The sequence below is a fragment of the Peromyscus eremicus genome, chromosome 16_21 (assembly GCF_949786415.1).
Source record: "Peromyscus eremicus chromosome 16_21, PerEre_H2_v1, whole genome shotgun sequence".
Lineage (NCBI taxonomy): Eukaryota > Metazoa > Chordata > Mammalia > Rodentia > Cricetidae > Peromyscus > Peromyscus eremicus.
The window spans coordinates 18,233,679-18,255,451 of NC_081432.1; the positions used below are offsets into that span (position 1 = coordinate 18,233,679).

At 42.4% G+C, this 21,773-nt stretch overlaps 1 protein-coding gene across 1 annotated transcript in view; it reads left to right on the top strand.

Moving 5' to 3' along the window:
- Arid5b (AT-rich interaction domain 5B) overlaps nt 1-21,773 on the top strand; it is a 174,596-nt gene that overhangs the window by 87,068 nt on the left and 65,755 nt on the right. The window contains exon 4 of the mRNA XM_059281750.1: nt 1,676-1,906. Coding sequence (XP_059137733.1) covers nt 1,676-1,906 — 231 coding nt within the window. The remainder of the gene's footprint in view (nt 1-1,675; nt 1,907-21,773) is intronic.

Below are 21,773 nucleotides of genomic sequence, written 5' to 3' on the forward strand. Positions count from 1 at the left end.
GCACCTCAGGACTAGTTTTCATTGGTAGACTTCTCTTCCATGTAAACACACTGCCTTCTAAGTGTGCCAGCTGCTAACGTGGCTTCCCACAAACCAGGCAGGAGCCTAAGAAGTGCAAGCCATTTGAAGACATCATGCTAGAAGCAGCTGAGCACCTCCTTTCCTGGAGAAGCCTCCAGCCTCAAGAGCTAAGTGAACGTAATTAGAGATACATCTGCAAGTCAGCCTCCTATCTGCAAAGGTCACGTGCACACCTTGCATCCATCCTGGTTATGTTCCATCATTACGTTCTATCCCAATTCATCTCCCACTGGTTACCAGATGGCCACAATAAAGTCAGTATCCTTAACAACTGTTTCATGCCGTTCTCTGAAGTACAATAAGAGCTCAAAATAGTGAGTGTTTTCCCGTTGGACATACAAATGACAAATCTGGGAACTGCTGACTGGCATGATGGTGGCGTGGGTCATGAAACCCAAGTTCAGTTTGGCATGGTTGCAGGTAACAGACTACCAAAGGGGGCACTTGCCATTTCTCAAGCTTAAAATGAACGAAGGATTTATCCTTGTTGAATCTGGGTTTTGCAACTATTCGCAAAACATAGTGAGTTAGCAGTCGGCATCATGATCATTTAAAAGGAAGATTGATGTTTTCTGCAATGATCTGAGTTAAGACGGTCCGAATGGGACTGTCTCTCGAGGATGTTTGGGGAGCCTGTCAGCATGGTTCTCTGGGTGTGCCAGGCTATCAGGTGGATTTGAGAAACATCAAAAGATGGGGGGTGGGTGGGTGTGAGGGGGCATGGAGAAGATGGTGGTATCAATCAAGTTGGGGTAAATCATACTGTAATAACAAATGATCATTATAAACAATGTGGGCATCATTTCTGCTGTGTTTGCACCTATTTTGGATCAACCAGGGACCTTGCACCATGCTGTTTTAACTCCAAGACCCAGACTGGCAGAGGACCTGCTGTCTGAGCATTACAGATGGCCAGAACAAAGACAAAGAGACACTGTGGTCCATGGCATACTGCCTCTAAAGCAGCCGTGACTTCTGTCATATTCATTGGCCAAGAACAAGTCCAGGCCCTCCTGGACTCCCAACGGTGGGAAGCGCAGCCTTTCTCCAGGCCCATAAAGAGAACACAAAATATTTGTTGAGCCACAGAGCAGGTGGCAATACTCCTTAGACCTATGGACGCTTCCTTCTCCCGGGTCCAACCATTTTTGCCAACACTAAGCATGCGCGCACACGTGCTCACGCAAAATGTGTAATCAATCTAAGCCAAGCAATGATTCTAAAGAAACTCATCAAAGTTTTCTTATCATGGTGACACCAAAGGCTGAAAAAAAAAATACATTGAAATCTCTGGAAGGAGTTTTTAAGTGTGACTGTCCTCAGGTAATACAAGCATCACCTAATATGTATGTCCGTGGGACCACAAAGTGGTTATACTCAGGGCTGGCCTCAGGCTTCCAGGGTGAGGAGCTGAGTTGGGAAGGGGGATTCTAGAAGATTCTGACATTGCCAGACCATGGTAAAGACAAGGGCTTTGCTGAAGAAGACATCTCTAGTCCCAAAGCAAAAGTGACCATTGAAATTAAGTCACGGCCGCGAAAGTTCTCTTTGTTGGTGGGAAGAGGGTAATGGATGTGTTTTCTTTTCCGTCTAGGGGAAGATGAGGAAGAAACCAACGTGATCGTGCTCAGCTACCCTCAGTACTGTCGGTACCGTTCCATGCTCAAACGGATCCAGGATAAGCCATCTTCCATCCTCACGGACCAGTTTGCGCTCGCCCTGGGGGGCATCGCAATGGTCAGCAGAAACCCCCAGATCCTGTACTGCCGGGATACCTTTGACCACCCTACTCTCATAGAAAACGAGAGTATATGCGATGAGTTTGGTGAGTGTCTGTCTTTTACTCTACTTGAAACTTGCTCCTGCGGGGGAAGCCATTTTCGGTTCTCGGAGTGAGCGGGGCTGGGAAGCAGGGCTTGCCTTGCCACATGGCTCCACCCAGCCCCCATGTTATTACAGCACAAGGTGTCCTCATGTTGCTGGTAGCCACTGTTTACCACAGGAGAAAGATGATTATTTTGTGTTTGTTGTTCAATGTATAATTGGAAGGTGCTTGGTGGAGCTTGAAGGTGGACTTTGAGATCCGATGCTTTCGTGTTCTTCCTGAGAGGGCTTCGGTTATTTAAATATTGGTTTTTAAATTTTCTAATTTCATAAGGTACTATAAGAATGCATAAATTATTCAATACTATAAGGTAGACAGAGATGAAAGATTGATTGATGGAATGTTAGATAGATAGATAGATAGATAGATAGGTAGGTAGGTAGATGATACATACATACATACATGAGTTGTAGATGTGCCCTGTCCTTTAAATTTTCACACACACACCGAATCTTGGCCTAGCTGACTAGTCACGCGTCTTCTCAGCAGAGGGGCTGTCAGTTACCATAGCTCACCTTGGGAAACCTTGCAATGTGCACTATCAGTGAGGGCAAGCTGTCATATCTTGCCTTCTGTATCCATTTGTTGAAGAAATCGCAGCATGTCCGATGTTCTCCATTGGGTGGGTTTTCCTATACATACAGAGATATGGACACCCCCACTTCTCTTGAAATCACCTTCATGGGTGGTAGGATGGTACCCTGTTCAATTCATCAGGAGGACCAAGGGGAAAAGAGGTTGAGGCCTTGAAAGTACATACATAGACTTGCTTCAAGCTGGTGTCATCACTGATTCCATTGGCTTACATTGTCCCCAAGGATACCTCATTTGCAAAATTTTCAAGTCCAGATCGTCCCAATTAGCTCTGAGATACCTCTACATGGTTTTGTGAATCTACTGTGGCCTCTCAAATTTGACAGTCTGTGCCTTCGGGAGCTCGTAGGCTACCACAGAGGACTTTGGATGTAGACGTGTGAACAGCAGAGGATCTAGGGTGAAGGGATGGAATCTGATGGTCTGAGGAGGAAGATAAGTAGAGGGATGACAACAAGATGTAAACTCTTTGGAGTCCAAAGGCAGAGACTATGTGAGAGTGGGTGTGCGCATGTCATGTGGTGGGTGTGTGCATGTGGGGGGGTTAGATTTTCCTTCTACACAGAAGTACACATGGTCCTATTTTTAATAGTCGAATAGCCTTTTCATTAAAACAGACCAATGCATCCAATACAATTATTAAGTACCCTTTCCTTTCAGATGAACATTTACAGATCTGCCTTCTTCATTATTTGAGAGAGAGAGGAAAAAATTCACCCACGTTCCTTGCTCCTAAGCCCCATGTTTTACCAGCTAATCCAAAGGTCTCTAGGCTTCTAACACTGAATAAAGCTGAGAGAATGTTTTCCCCTACTTAAAAGCATTCAAAGTTAGTGTTTAACAATGTAATATAATGAAAAAAATGCTTTAACCTTTTTGGCTAATTTAGGAATTATTAGTCACTGAGTTCCAAAGCTGTTCTGTCTAGAGCTGGAAAACAGACGTTCCTATCCAACAATGATCAGTGGTTGCTGGAGCATTCCTAAAGGAATTTTAAATGTTCTTGCAAACACAAGCGTCTCCGTGTGAATGTGCTCCTGAACTTTCTTTTGGCATACCTCATTTTAATTCTGCCTTTCTTCTCCAGCCTCTGGAAGTAGAAAATTTCTTTTGGAATAAAGGCACTTTAAAGAGCTTCTAGAAGGCAAGTTCAATGATGAGCCCATCATCAGATTGTTAGCTTGCGCCTCGGATGGTTTCCTCTTTTGAAAGTAGTTCATGCTAACACACAGGCCATGCAGCATATCTTGAGTCCATTGGAGCACTTTCATCCATATGTGTCCCCCCCCCTTAGGTACACATCTAAATTTCCAGACAATGATATTTTAAATCCCCCAACTGGTAATATGTAAAATTGACATGGGTTCAAGTATTTGTTAAAAACATGGTATTGGGTTTCTCCAACCAACTAACAGTTGGTAGAACATAAATTTAATTAATGCCTAGCATTAAACACATGGTCCTAAGACTGAGGACTGCCAGATGACTGAAGCATTCTGTCAGATAACCAGGGGGCCAGGGGGCCCACAGATGAGTCTTCTATGCAGCATATACTCTGTGCCACACATTCGGTGACTTCAGTAACTGGTCAAATATAATTTAGGTAACAGTATGACTAGGCTATAAAAATCAGATTTTAGTAGCCATATCACCAGGCGGATGAATTGTGGGGCTGATGGCAAAGAATTTACAGCATTTAACAACTACGTCTTTGATACAAGGAATTCCAAATCGCCATAACATCCCTCGAAGTTTCTTCTCCAAAAGCCAGTATCTGATTTTCTATGCCTGATGGTATTTAGTTTATTAACAGATATGTTGCTTTCTCCTATGACATGGGCAATAGAAGGGATACAGAAGGAAGAAATAAAATCTGGTCCTTGTTTGTTTTGAGGATTAAGAATCCCAATAGGGAAGACAGGATTAACACATCTGGAAGCACAGTGGAGTTAAAAGAATCAATGATAGCTGTCGGGGAAGCAATCAGGGGTAAAAATTTAGCAGTGGTTTGGGGTAGGACTGGAGGCCTGAGACAGTAGTCAGGAACAGAGGTCAAGGGAAGCCTTGCAACAGCATTACAACTCGGTCTGTTATTTTTTTTTCTCTCTGTGTGGGTGCATGTTTGTATGTGCGGGTGCACATGCATGTGTGCACATGTAGAAGCCAGTAGACAACCTAACCCCAGGTGTCATTTCTGAAACTCCTGTCACCTTTTTGTTTGGGACAGGGTCTCTCATTGGTATGGGACATGCCCCAGTAGGTTAGGGTAGCTGGTAGGCAAGCGCCAGGGATTGTCCTGTCTCTACCTACCCAGGACCGGGCTTACAGGAATATTCCACTGTGCTGGGCGCATCGCAAGTATACTGCGTGTCTACCAACAGAGCCGTCTCCCTGACCCTTCCTTGGTCTCATTTTAAAAGATGGAGGTCTGTGTTTTAGAAACCTGTTAGAAAAAAAAATGTAGATTGTTGACAATTCCGTCCCCAAGTCTCTATTGGCTGGAGTCTACCATTCTCTCTCTTAAGTCTTTCTGGTCATAGTCAACCTTAGGGTGGGTTGTAAGAAGACATGAATATGTGAGCGGGTAGCCAAACTGGGAAGAAGCCAGCCAGTGGCTTTGAAACAGGAATGAGCTCCTTTGAACAGAGATGAGCCCACATTTTCTCTGGGGTCCACCAACATGGCTACCTGCATAACCAAAACACGCCTCTGAAGGGAACCTTGGCTTTGCGGCACAGCCTTCCCCACCGCCAAGCAGCTTGGCCCCCTCCCTGTTCCCCTAATGTTGTCCACTGAATAACAGCTTTAATTGAACAATAAAAGTAAGCCTTTTAAATCTACAACCAGTCCCTATAAATAAATTCTCTGTGGAATTTTATGAAGCCGCTTAATGAAAAGTTTGATTAGAAACTATTAAAGAAAAATAAAATAGATGAAATTTCATCATTTAATCCAACATTACAGTAGTGTCATTTTGATTTTTATTTACATTGAGATATTCCGAATCGAGTAAATATATCCTGGTTTTAATTAACTATCCTCCTTACTTGGGAAGGTTATTTTAGGCTTGAAGGGTTTTGATAACACGCCATCTGCTTTCTTCTCTGTATTATGCAAGTCCCTTCCTTGCTGACAGTGCTGTGTAATGTCTAAACCTATGACTTGAGCATAAATTGAATCATATTAATGGTAAGTGATTGAAGAGCTTCAGCCCCCACATCCTGCCCATATTCTTCCATCTTGTCACTCACGCTGCTCTGTTGGCAGTGGGCTTTCTTAGCACAAGATAATTAACTTAAAAAAAAAAAAACACACATTGGACTCCCCATTGAAGAAGTATAAAAATTCATTGTGTGGCACACACAATTAGGAAATGAGATTTTAATAACAATGAGGGGAGAGTGACATGAATGGCATTTTGTTTTCTTCATAAAAAAAATCTTAGCCACCAGCGTGGTTCCTGGGCCTACTGTCCTGTAGCAATCTCCCAACACAGGCATTCTCCCAACAGCTCCACTTCCTTCTCTTACCTGGTTATGTAATGATTTCTGTTGTATAAAATGGACTCTGGCATTTATATTATGTGTGCTAGAGAGGAAAACCACATGGGCAAACATTTTGTCTCTTCTTCGCAGTTAGGACAATAAAAGGTCCACCGCGTTGTAACGCATGGTGTTTACAGTAATGTCCTACCAATTGATTTCACATGTGTGGAGTGTTGACAAACTAAATTCAACCAGAGGCATGCACAGTGCAACAGAGGAATGGAAAACTTTAAGGTACCAGCTCCTATTCGAGAAGTGCAAGCCTAGCCCCATTTACATAAACAACAAGTCTTTAAAAGTAGGTAGGATTAAATGTCTTTAGATGTGGTTCAGTGTGTGTGTGTGTGTGTGTGTGTGTTTTGAATTGCAGAGACATAGGAAGCAGAAGTCAGGCTTTTAAGTTTTTCTGGCAGTTGGGGTGTTTGTGTGTTTGTTGACAAGGGAGTGGAGCAGAGGGAAGTATGGCTTTGGTCAACCACATGCGAAGCAGAGATGGGACTGCCTGTCATCAGGTATTTCGTCCTTGTGGAGACACCATGAGCTCTGGTCTGCAGGGAGAGAGCTTGGCTGTTTTTATACTAAGACACACATTCCACTGGGGATAGGGTGTAGAAAAGGACTGCAAAAATGTAGTTAAAAAAAAAAAAGAGTGCTAAACTCACATGCAAAGAGATCAAGTGTAAATCGGGGCCCAACCATCTGATTCTCTAAGGCAGATGCCATGAGGTCCCTTATTTGTTCCATCTGTAAAATCAGGCAATCACAGACATCATGTTAGGTTCAGAGTAAGTCAGTCTGGTTACTTACACACACACACACACACACACACACACACACACACTCACACACACACACCAGGAAAGAAAGGGTCATTGAGAAACAATAGACAAATACTACCTTGGTCAGAGATAAGAGTGTTGGAAGGAGAATCAGTGCAAGGCTGTATTCTTCTATTCCATTGTGTGCGCCTCTGTTGAATTTGGTTTGTCAACATTTCACACATGTGAAATCAACGTGTTTCTTCGGTCTTAGACGGCATGTATTCATAGGAAACCATGGTGTTTATTGAATCTTACGGGAATCCCATCCCCAAGGCCCCTGGGGGCTTACCAGAGCCGGAATGAACATGTAAAGTTGTCCATACATCACAGCGTGTTTTAAAGTCACTCTTCTGAGTGTGCCTTGAACTTTGCCCTGTTCCATTTCCTGTTAGTTGAAATGATGGCATTATAGACAAAAGAAGAAAAAGCAAAGGGAAAAGCCAGAACAGGAGAAGGGACAAAACCCTGAGTTTTTAATGAAAGGAAATTCAAAACATGCAAAATCATTAATAAGGCATCAAGGAGAGCTGGACTCTTCCCCTCCAAAGATCACGTGCTTTGCTGGAAATGGAGGAAAGGCAGTTGCTGTGTCACGGATCATGGAAATTTATGAGTAAACTGTTTTTGTTTCTGTTTTGTGTCCGCACCAAAGTGCCTTTCATGGTCACAGTGGATTCTGATGGTCAAATGTCTTTGCTCCTGGCCCCCGTCCACATTTGGCATTTCACTGTCTGTGGTGGTCACCAGACTCCCAAAGGAACATCAGGCAGTTGTTTAGTTTTTCATTGAAAGTGAGTAGGAAAAGAGCCAGGCTTCATGCATGTCGTTCGTGCAGGAGACCTTGGCCTTCAGAAATCTCACTGTGCCCCTGGAAATTTCCTAGAGACTCTTTCTCCCAATGTAGAGTCTAAGCAAGTCTCTCTGTGCCCCTACGCTGTTAGACCAGACACAAGGAGGATATTTAAGTTCTGATCTAACGTACCGAGTCAAATCCACGGAAGTCTGTGGGTAGAGGTGCGTCAGGTGTCTTCCACATAACGATTAGCACATGTGTTCTGCTTCTTGAGCTTCTATGAGTAGAAGAGGGGCTGGGGAACAGACCACCTTGGTCAGAAGCACTGGCAACCTGGATCCTAGCTCACTTAGGGATTTAGAGCAAGAAATTCTATGTTGCTACTATGAATTAATTTAGAGTCATGGTTTGAGGAATGTTGAGGATTAGTGCTTTTTTTTTTCCCCCGCTTTTGGGAGAACTTGAAAGGATATTTTAAAATAACTTGAATGCCTTTTGTAGCTGAGGGGATTCAGTGAGTTACTAACCACTCTTTAGTGATACATTCATTTTTACCCCAGAAAGAAGAGACCATGTCTGTGTTGACTAAGCCTTGACCTAGGAATTCCATCCAGAAAAATAACTGATTCTCCATTTCAAAACCAAGATCCATATATTCCCCGCTATAACCAGATTTTTTTAATTAAAAAAAAAATAACTGTTTGGGATGCAGCTCGGTTGGTAGCATACTTGACTAGCATTTATGAAACTCTGGGTTCAATCTCTAGCACCACATAGTCTGGGAGTGGTGATGCATGTCTTTAATCCCAGCACTTGGAAGGTAGAGGCCTGAAGATTAGAAGTTCAAGATCATCCTTAGCTATGTAGCAATTTTGAATCCAGCTTGGGATACATGACACTTTGTTAATTACACACACACACACACACACACACACACACACACACACACACACACACGAAAGAACCAGCCATTGAAAAATATAATAGGCAAATATCTTAGTGAAAAGTAAGAGTGTTGGAATGAGATTCAGGAAAAAGATATCTTTGCTATGTTTAAAACTCTTCTTGAGGGGGCTGGTGAGATGGCTCAGTGGTTAAGAGCACTGGCTGCTTTTGCTAAGCGTTCAGTTCACAGCACCCACCTGGCAGCTTGTCTGTAATTCCTATTCCAGGGGACCTGATGCCCTCTTCTGGCCTCCATGACACACATGTGGAGCACCTACATACATGCAGGCAAAACACATACACACAAAATTTAAAAGAGTAAATCTTTACTTTTTAAATTTTGTTTTTACTTTTAATCATATGTGTAGTTTGTGTCTGTATGTAGGTACATACATGTGCATGCAGGTGTTCTCAGAGGCCAACTTTGGTCTCTCTCTGACATGGGAACCCAATTCAGGTCCTCTGAAACACGCTCTTAACCACTGAACCACTTCCCCACTCCACCCCCAATAAATAAATTTTAAAATAAAGGACAACAACAAAAAACCTTCCTGATATGTGGATTTGCTCTCTGCTTCACATCACTGTGTCCTGTCAGGGGAATTCGATGGATTTAAGTCCTTCTCTTAAGTCCATTGAGAGACACTCAGATCATGGCTTCAATGAGTGACATATAGCAAGATACCATCCACCCACTCAGTGTCTACTCCATGCCTCTTGTTATTATCAGTATTATTTTGCCAAGCATGGTTCTGGTTCTGGTGAACAGCCAAGACAGAATTTCCCTGGATCTCAAATAGCTCACACTGTAGTGTGTGCAGCCCAGGAGAAGGACAAGAGATGAAATAGTTATGGACCATGCCTCCTAGATTGCTGTAAAGATGAGTAAGTACTACCAAACTCCTCATCGTCGTTAGAACCTTTTACCTCTTACATTCACCAACACAACCACAGCCACGCACTAGAGTCACAGTGAAAACACCCACAAAAGTGCTTTATACGCTGTGGCCACAACTTGGGAAAATGAGGTATGAGTTGGTGCTAAAAGTCATTCAACATCTGCTGTAGCCGGAAATACTCGTTTTGCTGTCCGTTTGGAATGTGTTCCCCCAGGCATCACGGGTCTCCTCCTTCTCGGCATTCAGGCCTCTGTCCTACCGTCTCCTCCCCAGAGAGACGGTATCTGTCTGTCCTCTTCCACAAGTCCAGCTCAGTCCCATCATCCAACCTGTTATTATCGCCCCACAACTCATCATTATCTGAAATTAACTCCTGTAATTGTTTATTTACGGGTTTACTGACTGTCTTCCCACTCCCCGCCCTCCCCCACCCCCACCCCCCCACACTACTGTAAGCCCTTGGTCATGTAAACAGCACATTTTCTGTCTTGTTCACTGTTGTGGGCTCAGTACAGGAGAGTCGTTGCATACAATAGGCAAGTAATGCACCCTGGGTAAGTGAGGGAATGGGTACATGGGCACCTTGGTCACTGCTCTTACCCATGCTGTGAATAAAGACAGCAGAGGTTAGCAATGTGATTATAAATGGGTGGACCAGGATTTGAACCTGGATTGCTTGATTCAAAGCCTGTGGTGCCGTCTTTCCCCTTCACCTGACTGCCTGTAATCCAGACCCTGCTTAGAAAGATTGTATCACCTACTTGACATTGGGCCATCTGGAAACAGATAGCTGACCGCCATCTTTCTAGACAAGGGGTTTCCAGTAGTGTCCACAGGTTTTGAGGGAAGAGATTGATATATATATTATTGATTGATATAGTTAGATAGGGAATGATCTGGAAGATTCAGAATCTGAAAAGCACTGGTTGGAATCAAGAAGCCCTAATGCTAGCTGCCACCCTCCCCTCTCTGTGACCCTTCTGTCCCTGTTTCAGCCCACACTATCCTCTGGTTTCCCTTCCCCTGCTAAGGCCCTCACAGCTCCCTCCTCACCTGAGAAGCAGCTCTGTGAGGGCCCTTTAAGAGCTGGAGCAGTTTGCAGTATAGAGACTGAAGGGGTGGAGCGTGAGAGCCTATTCTCCTGGACTGGAGACCCAGGCAGCCAGGCTAACAGGACTTGCTCCATACACTTCTCTGTAATTTTCTGCTCAGAGCGCCTTGGCTTCCCCAACTTGGCACCCTCCTTTAATGAAAAAATTATAGGCCTAATTTCAAAAAACGAAATGTGTGCAAGCTTTCCGCTTCTATCACTTCTTTATTCCTGCAGCACATAAATCATTTCCCTTTTTAAAATTAAATTTAGCTTGCCATGATTTGGAAATGGGATTTTCGAAGGAGGCAGAGTCGCCAAGCTCTTGGCACAGGGGCCAATTGGGCTTGCCTATTGGGGAATCTTCTTATCGGTGGCTGAATGGGTCTCAACTCCTTCATCTAGGCTATGTACCCCCTTTAGAAACTGCACAGAAACACCCTCCCCAGCAGCCTCTTCTCTGATGGCCTTTGTCGCTGTCCGGGGGTCATCTTGGAGGATTGAAGAGCAGGTGCAATGGACAGAAAAAGATTGGGGCATTCTCCTGGTCATGGTCCTGGGTGCTCATCCAGTCTCTCACTGAGCACCAACTGTGTTCAAAGCTGAATTCTGGGCATGGTTAGGGTACCTGTCTCTATTCTCAAAGCACTAAACATTAGGTTGTGTCGGCTAAGACATAGAGCAATGGCCCCACTTGACAGATTTGGGCTTGCACACCCTTAATGCGTATGTGGGTGCACAGGCCTCCCAACCCTTCACACACACACACACACACACACACACACACACACACACACACAAATGCGTGCACACACAAAGGCCTGCTGACACACTTTGGCTATAGAACAAGAGGAGCTAAGAGTCTCTTACTTTGAAGGCCAAAGGAGATGACATGAGCAAGCCTTGATAAGTGGAAACTTCTGACCAGGTAGCAGCCCCTGCAAGATGTTCTGCTGGGGAAATGGAAGAGGTTATTTCGGGGTTCACAGATGCCTGAAAGAGGGCCCTGGTGTTGGTGAAGTCTTCCAGGGAGATGGATCTCAAGCAGGATCTTGAAGGATTCATGGAGGAAGCTGTTGCAGGGAAAGAACTGGAAAAGGCCCTAGATTTGGAGTGCGAAGAGTTGGCTTCCTCTACTGCTTTTAGCTTTCAGTGGCAACTAAAAGCAGCTCCCACAAGCAAACTTGTCCCCGTAGACGATGTCCTCTTCCCCTGAGGAAGCACATGCTCCTCGGCCCTTCTCTCAGAGACCCTACGGCGGTTAAGGCCTCAGAGAGGCCTCTTGCAATAGAACCAGACTTGCTTCTTGTTAAATTGAGTCCTTCCTCCGATCTGTAAGGAAGGGGAGAAGGGAGGCTGCTGGGTTGATTGAAGGCTCTCTTGGTGTACTGGCTCTTCAAAGGGCAGATTCCAGGCTGGAAAGATGACTTCAGAGTAATCATTTTTAACACTGTACTCTATGTCCCTTCCTTGTTACTCAATACTTGCCCAATCTTTTTTCTTTCTTTTTCTTAAATTTTAATGTGCACCTGTGTGTGCAAGTGTGCAGATGCACCTCTGTGTCTGTGCCTGTACAAGTATAAGTGTAAGTATGGATGCACATCCACATGTATGTGCATGTAGAGTCCGGAGGTGAATCTCACTTCTTGTTCCTCAGGAGCCACAAACCATATTTCTAGAGACAGGGTCTCTTACTGGGTCACAGGTCTCTCAGATTAGGCTAGGCTAATTAGACTAGCCAACCTCACAGGTCCACCTGTCTCTGCCTCCTTGGCTCCAGGATTATAAATGCATGCCATTATCCCTGGACTCATACTTTAGTACTGAGAATTAAACATAGTGTTTTTGAGCACCCTCTCTTTGTTGTTAAAAATAAAACACTAAGTACTTATTTGTGGGAAGGCATATGCATGCCCCTGCCCAAGTGTGAAGGTCAGAGGACAACTTGTAAGAACCCTTCTCTCCTTGAACCTCGTAGGTTCTGGAATCAAACTGAGGTTGGTAGCAAGTGTCTTTACCCACTCCCAGAACCATCTCCTTAGAACCCCCTGTAAACATTTGGCCTCTTATTAAAATTATTAGCCTTACATATATTTTCATTGGATTCTAGAGTCCTTCTTGGGGTAAGAATCAAGCCTATTTGTCTTTGTAACAACCTGTTTGTTGAAATGATAGAAAAACCACCACTGGATTCCAAGAGGTTTCAAGCCCCCATTGTCCTTATCTCCTGTCTTAGATAAGTCAAGTATTTATTACCCCCCCTCCCCTGCTTCAACTTTTGCTCAAGGTAGACCGAATTCTCAAAGGGAAGAGCTAGCTCAAAGAGAACAGGAATTTTTTCCCTCAACATTTATTTATCTTTTCAAAGTCCAGAAGTGTTCTTTAGAAGTTGTTCAATGTCTTTCACTGAGGAGTGTTCATCTGCAAGGAGACCCTGTAATTTACCTACCCCAAGAGTGTGCTCTTGCCTGTGTTGATAAGGTGTTACTCTAGCACCCGGACTAGCCTTGAACTCTTAATTTCAGTTGCAAATAAGTATTTAGATAAAATTGATTCTCTAGTTGAGTAAATATCTAATGGCTTCATTGCCTTAATTATATAAAAAATATTAAATTTAAGGATATCTTAAGTCAGTGGTTCTCAACCTTCCTAATCTGCCACCCTTTAATACAGTTTCTCATGTTGTGGTGACCCCCCAAACACAAAAACCATTTCCATTGCTACTTTATAAGTATAATTTTGCTACTGTTATGAATCGCAGTGTAAATATCTGTGTTTTCTGAAGCTCTTAGGTAACCCTACTGAAAGGGTCATTCAACCCCCAAAGGGTCGCAACCCACAGTTTACCTGCTGTCCTAGAAAACACAATAGAGCTGTGATTCCTGAGTCTTACTCTAATCTCTCAACTTTGAATGGGTAATGTGTTTGTACTGAAATGTTTTGTCAAATGCAATATATTTATTGTGAGGAAAGTGCTGTTTTGAAAATATGCATTATGGAAGGGCTAAGGTAAATTGATTTATGCATTTCCTTGCACACTTAATTTTTTTGTGATGAGAGCATAAACATTTACTCTCATCAAGTTTCAAAAATGCAATACAGTCTTTGTAGTCAGCATGTCTACAGTAGATTTTTTGGACTTCTTCCTCCTATCTGGTTGAAATTCTGTATGTTTTGACTGATATCTCCCAGCCTCCCTACACACATCCTTGGTAACCATCACTCTATCCTGTATTTCTTCATGTAATTTTGCTAGATTCCACCAATAAGTGATAACACTCTATATCTATTTTTCTGCACCTGGCTTATTTCACTTAGCGTAATATCTTCCAACTTCATCCATGTTGTTTCAAATGAGAAGATTTTCTTAGTTTTTAAGGCCAAGTAGTACTCCCATGTGTGTGTACACATACCACACTTTCATTATCATTCATCAGTTGATTGACATTGACAGATGTTGCTTCTGTGTTGTATATAAAGTAACAGTGGACCCTGGAGTGTGGGTTTCTCTTCAACATAATGATTTCATTTTCTTTGGATATACCCAGGAATGGAATGGATGGACCACGTGACGATTCTATTTTTAACTTTTTGAGGAACCTCCCACATATTTCCCATAACAATTATACAAACTTACATTCCCTCTGCAACCAATATTTTAATCACATTCTCTGCCCACTTAAGATTCAGATAGTGCTGTAGAAATGCTGAGAACTGAAATCCTTCACAAAAGGAACAGACAAGGGAGGTGAAGGAGTCATTACCTCCTTCCTAAGTGGCCTGTAGTCAGTGGCATGGAGGAGGTGTGGTTTTTGGTGGGAGCAAACATTGGGTAGAATGTGGCAGAAGAAGCTGTAAGTGTGTTCATTCAGCAACTACAAGTTCCACTAAAGGGTTCTACCTGAGTACACATACAGAACCATGACCGTGGAGAGCTATAAACTATGTTTGTAATTATGGAGAAACTAAAAAAAAAACACAATAGACCAGAAATGACACTTCTCTGGCTTGTTAATGTGAACATACCCAGCAGGGAACCTGATCAACTCCACTCAGGGTTCTGGGTCTCAATATCTCATATAAAGAATGAAATGTTGGACATGTTTTAGTGGTTCTCGGGAACCTCAGGTCCCTTTGAAAATCTGATAGAAGCATCAAGTCATCTCATAAAAATGTGCATGCAAATGCAATCATTACAATAAGGGCTTTGAACAATGTTATTAGCAAAAATTAGTACAGTGAGCAAATGTAGACCATCCTGGATGTACTTTTCAGAACTGAAGAGTGTGTGAAACCTGAGATGATAAATCCCAGGTAAGTGGCCTTCCAGACAATTCTCTGTCTTCACACACTTGCGGACTATTGGTGAAACAACAGACATTTCTCATAATCCTCCATCAAATTTCAACATCATTAGGTAGGGTGGTTCATTTCCGAGGAATTCTGATTAATTAAAATAGAATGATAATGCCAGTAGCTCACACCTTTTATTGAGAGTTTAACACATGTCAGGAACTGAGTTATAAGCGTAGTAAGGTTTGTGTGCTGTCTGCCTAAGGAATAGTGTGTATTAAATTAGCTCGAAGCTAAGTGAAGCCAACCTCATCTAACCTTTATTGAGCACCTACTGTGGTCATTACCTCCATTGATTCTCCCAGCAACCTTAGAGGGAGGGAACCAAAGAGACAGCGCTGTTGAAGGAAGTCATCCAACATGCTAATTAACCGGGTGCTGGGACTCATGCTATGCTATTCTTTCTAGTATTCTGCTAACCATTCTAATTCATTTAATAGTTAGTTCAAGAATCTGACTTATGCCCGGTTTATCTGGGAGTTTTGTGCAATAGTAAAAAGCAGTGCTCCCTTATAGGGAAGCCAGGGGTGTTCTTCAAATGGACCTGCATCCCTTTGCTTGTGACTTCAAACATGATCTTTCACCTTCTCTGGTCCAACATTAGTTGAGCATCCACTGGAGGTGAGATGTTAGATTTGGAAACTGGCAGGATGACAGGATGTCTTCCTTTCACTGAGACCCCACCCTGTGTGCTGTGGGTCAGTAGAGGGAAGACAAATGCTCACTGATGATCTGGTCCAGTCTGCTGAAGCTTCATGTTGGGACATGACCACACGTAAACCCTTGTGTCTCTTGTGCGATGATGGTAGACATAGTGTGGCCCATACCACTGAAAATATTTACTCTCTGTTCCATTCTGGGGGAAAATAAATAAATGCCAATGAAGTAGTCTAGTTCATCGATCCTTACACCTCTTCCTGTAGAGGCATCCTTGTTACATGCACCATCTGGCTGATACAATGCAAAGCACTGCCCAGTGGAAGGATGAAACCCATTGGTTGCTGCATCACCGGCTCTGGAGACAATGAAAAAAATGTGCATCTTGTCATTGAAATTCAGTATCTTGCAGAGTGATGTGTCAGAGGCATTTAAAGAAAAACACTCTAAATATAGATTATCTCAAAGACAATTTTCCCTGGTCCATAAGTCTATTGACATTTCACCAAGCTTAGGACAGGCCATGTGACAGGACCCAGTGAATTAGAACCTCACTGGATTTTGGCATCTGTCTTCCCAGCGACTGTTACTAATAACATGTAGGAGAAATATTTTGGCATTTTCCTTGATACTATTTTCAACTCCCATTAGTATAAATATTTAGGGTGTTTTAGTGCGACGGATTGTACAGCGGTAATATTGTTAGTTCTTTTATCTCAAGGCTGTACTATTTGAACAGTATGCCTGTTCTTTCAATGGGCTAAGAGGCTGCATACAAAAGGCTTTGTGGGAGTTTGAAATGGGAAAGTTTCTCCGATGTTGCTTATGGTGAGGTTCTTGCCAGTCTACAAAGTACGCTAATTATCTACAAGGCTCTGAGGAGAAAGAGTGAACTCAATATTACAGTAGAAACTTCCTCAAAACAAAAACAGGACTCCATATCAAGGGTAGTGGTGATTAACACATAAACAGCCCGTGCCTCATGTGTGTGCACACACTGTTTAGGATGTGTGCACACGTTTCTAGAAATTCAGAAACTGCCCAGGGTGTGTACATTTGCAAAAGTAAGGCATGCTGTTAAGTTCTTTGCGCCGCTCCCCCCACCCCCACCCCCTCCTTTCAAAAATAGAAACCAAGGAGTTCTGAGTCAGGCTACAGATCATTTGGCTAGTTCAGCTGTAGAATAAGTTATTAATGACACCCAGATGTTGTTTTTAATGATTGGATGTTTTCGGTTGTGAAATAATATTTTCTTTTGTGTGTGCTCAAAGTGATGTTTCTTGCTGTGCTCCACAGCATCTGAATAGCAAGTCCAATGGCAGAGGTGTCTGCCTGTCCAATGGCATGGCCGATAAGTACGCTTGCTTCATTCTCTATTTTTAGCTCTAACTGCTTTTCCCATATGTCTAAAAATAAGTATTTGCAAGCTTTGCATTCTGTTGCTCATTGTCATACACAAAAATATTTGTACACGGAGCAAAATGCACTGATAATGCTCAAGATGAGCTATTTAAAGAAAGCAAGGTTCCGTGTGCTAAGAGGAGATAAAACACATTTTTATTAGTGTAAATGTCAGAGAAAGCCATTCATCTTATTTTGAACTCGTTTTAAAGGAGTGGCCGGAGAGTTTGACCTCTGGGATGGTTTAAATAGACGCAACTGGGAGGAAAAGATTCCGGGTTAAAAATAGTGTGTTCTGCTATATATCCAATATTTAAGCAATCTTCGGAAAATGGACTTCGTGCCTAGTTATCGGGGACAGAGGCCCCCTCTGTATGGGTCACCGAAGCCCCCAACTTCTCGAAGGCCTCTTCTCCTGCCTTTGAGTTTATTCCAGCTCATTAGCACCTCCACCCCAAGGCTGGCAGAGAAAAGTAGAGGCAGGAAAAAAAATGAAATCATTTCTGTTGCTCTTAATAGCCCTTGGAGAGGGCAGCTCATGAGTGAGAGAGAAGTCAGTGGAGGGGAGAAGCCCTAAGATTTTCTGCTTTCTCTCTTAGCTGCCCCTTCCCCCTCATCACAGGTAATCAATATTTGACTTAAAGACATTTCGATGAACTTGACACCGGAAGGCCTTGCTGACATAATTGTGTCTTTACGCTCCTGGAGACAGTGTGACTGCCAGAGAGTTAAGTAGTGCCCTGTCTCCATATCTGAGTGAAATTCCCTTCTGTACTATTTTCTCCCATAGACCTGCCCCTAACCAGGGCTTCCACACAGCCGGTAACAACTTTTAATCCCCCTCCAGACCCTAACCACCTCTGAGACAACTCCATGGTGTATGATCATGCCTTCCAGCCTTTCCCTGGTGATGTTCAGCAGTAATGAAATTGGCAGGTTGGGCTGTCCTTGTGTGGACGTCTTCGTGTGCTACTGTACTTACAGCTCACCTGGAATGACCTGGGACCAAGGTTTGCCCTTATCAGGACAGGTGTGGGGTTGATACCACATCTTGGGTTCTATTAGAAGGGACAATACAGTCATTCTTCAGTGTTGGCTGTCTTCATCCACCCTTGCTGATACATGTTCTTTAAAGCACCCTGGCTATACCACCCTCCAATTTCAGCTTTACTTTTGGACCAACCAAGCAGCTCAGAGATTTGGGGCTTTGTCTTGGAAGCTCCCCCATCAATCAGAATTCCAAATTGACAGTGTTAAGGTCCCCGGAGGTGTTGAGGCTCTGGATTCAGCAATTATTGTGAATAAAACCCTTGCAGCTAGCTAGGGTGAATGCCAGAATTCCAACTACAGGCACAGTGGAAAGGGGAAGTGGTTTATGTTAGATTATGGTCACACTCTTCTGATTAAACCCACTCAAAAAAAAAAAAAAAAGACAACACTGTAATATTTTCCAATGACTGTTTATCATGAATTACGTCAGCCTTCGTTTAAGTTGCTATTATTTCTCCTTAATGCTTCTCTGGTGCCTGCATAATTTACCATACTGGCAGCCTCGGGACTATGAAATAAGCTTTCACAATCGCGGTACAATAGTCAAGAACGTGGCGTGGTTTTTCTTTTGGTGGTTGTTGTTGTTAATTATTATAAAACTCCTTCAACTTTTTACAAAGTGACATAAAATATTGTTGAGGTATTTATGGCTCAAACTACTTTTACATGGATCTATTTTGCTTCTGGCTAGTTCTTAACTAAAGCAATCATTTGTGGTTATCAGGCCGCTGGCGATATTATGTCAGAACTAGTTTAAGACTATTATTATGGATCACATGTCAGTACTTGAGGCTGCCTTTCAAAAAAAAAAGTGTAATTTTCATTTATGCTCTTTTAGGGATTGACAATTTAGAAGCTAACTGGAGTTCGTTCCAAGTGTACCTATCATTGGGAGGCGTCTCGTCAATGTCGTCCACTCTTAGCCTCTTTCCCGCAGATTTAAGACCTCTCCAAAGCAAATGTTGGCAAAGGTTGAATTTGTTTCTAGGGAGCCACAGAATTAGCTGGGCCTGGTTAATGGCCCATGCCTGGGCTGGTTCTGAGTCCCCTGGTGTGTGGTTTTTCTGTGTAGATTTCCTAAGCACTGGGACCAGTGGTTATGAGCCCCTCAGTGGGGAGACAGTCCCAACTCGTGGATGACCCTGACTCACATACTCCAAGAGGTTACCCCAGCTTTCTGAGGACAATCTTAAGGTGAAGGATAGTACATGGAGAAAGGCTGAGAACCACATTGGAGTTTCCACAAATCCTCCCTTCCCAGCAAACTTTCAATTACTATGTTTCTCTGCTGGGCTCCAAATACTGTGTATTTCCCCCTCCCTCCGTATTTAAAGCAAGAAAGGAAGGGCGTGCCAGAACATTTTACAAAGAATGAAAACACATTAATGACTCATGTGAACAATTACTGATTTTCTTAACATATAATTTCTTAATTACTGTCAACCAAAATAATTTGCATGATAATATCCTCAAGCCCCTCCTCCCCCCATAATGTTTCAGAGCCTTGGCTTTGAGTCTGTTTGATCAATAATTGGGGGAATTTAACTCTTTCCTTGTGAGCGGATTGACAGGATGCTGACGGGATATTCTTCACAATAATCACCTCCAACACAATGGGCAGAAAAATCTAGCTCTCCAGCAAAACAAACAGTTCTGGAAAGAGCTTGGGGGCATTTTCTTTAGCTTGAATTCAAGGAGGAAATTGTGACTTTTGTGAAACTTGCATAAATTTACATGTATCCTGTCAGGATTTTAAAATTAGACAACATGCCTGAATACCCTGGAAATGAGTCTGCCATCCAGATTTAGAGAGCTTTTAGCTTTTTTAATTAAAGACATTTCACAAGCCAACACCAGAGGAGAAGAGAATTAAGCATTACATAAGAACCCAGCAAAGTTGGAGATTTAATGAGTGAATATTATGGATTTATGAAGGAGATAAAAGGTGTGAAAGGAGCAGTTATGGAGAATTTTCTGCATTTTTTTAAGTGCTAAAAAAAAAAAAAAAAAAAGAAAGAAATCAGAGATGCGAAAAGGCCAAGCTGCCATTTGCTGTAGCCCTCATTCTGGAACTGGTTCAAAGCTCACAGAACTGAATGTGGGGTTGTGATGCTCGCTAATGAGCGCTAGCGGCAATGAGCTGAGATCATGGGTTTGTCACATATATATATTCACATGCATATGTTTGTATATGTATATGAAATTCATATATATATATATGATTCAGAAGGTAGAAGACAAGACTCATTACCACAGAACATTATGAGAAAACCCCAAACAATCATTGTAATAACCACATTTATGCGCTGCTCCACATCGTATCCCACAAACCTCCTTTCTGGATTCCCTAATAACTGCTGATAATGAAATACTGTTATTGAACATGTTAAACCATTTAAAGAAACTTAGACTAAATACTGTCAGCTTATGTTTGCTTTCCTAGTGTGTTCCTCATTTATTGAGAAATTCGGAATGTTAAACATCTGGGGATAGCTTGGTGCACACAGAGCCATCTTTAAAAATGTGTATATTTCAGAACTTCTCGAGTGTATGTATTTAGAAATCTGGGAAAACTCTGTAAACATGCTGGAGAATATATGTAACATTTGAATATGAAAGAGAAAGTCAGGCGTAAATTGAAAACGCAAATTTCATTTTCTATAAATATTACTCCGTCAGAAGGGATGGCTTCTGGAGTTAGAGAAATCCAGGTTATGATCAGGGCTGTTAACTGAGAAGTAGCCCCCCCATGCCTTGCACCAAATGTATGAGCCAGAAAAGCCCCATTCTGGCCCCTTCTGGGTATGAGATGTGATGTTTATGTCTTTAAAAATAAAGAAAGAGTTGGTTTATTTCAGCACTTTTAGGATATGTTCGGAGTTGCACACGACACTTGCATAGATAAACTGGAGTACAGCCTGGCCTACTCACTGTGGTGTTATTGGACTCTGGTTCTAGCCAATGATTAATCCATATATTTTAAAGATTTATTATTATTATTATTATTATTATTATTATTATTATTATTATTATATTTAATTCTTTAAAAAAAAAGGTGGTGAGCCATGAAGGAAGACTCTTGTTGATTTCCATGTGTACATGCACACACAGAGAGTAGGGGGCCCTGGGAACTGAAATGATGGAAAAAAACTAGGAATCTACTTTCTGGCAAGGAAATGGATGGAAACATACGCTGTAAACAACTGGTTTAAAAAGAGAACCCCCACATATATAACCCACAAGGATCTAAACTATAACTGTATAACTATAGTTATATATAAAACTATATAGTTATATATAAAACTATAACTTTGAGGGTAAGTTTATTCAGTAGCCCATGGAGCCAACGTTACTCCATTTATTTATTTATTTATTTATTTATTTATTTATTTATTTGCTTGTTTATTTATTTATTATTTGTTTGTTTATTTTTGCATCTTGATGAAGCTTCTAGAGCAAGAAATAAGTCAAAAGGACAAGTTTCTGACCCTCTCTCTCGTGTGGGCTTCCACATCCCAGGGCCTGTCCCCTGTCTCGTCAGTGTGGCAGAAACACCCAGTGGTAGAAATAGGTCATTCAGAAAACGATCATTTCTTAACTCTTGATGTGGCCAGTTCTTACCCATTCACTGAAGTAACATGGTTCTTGGGATAATCCAG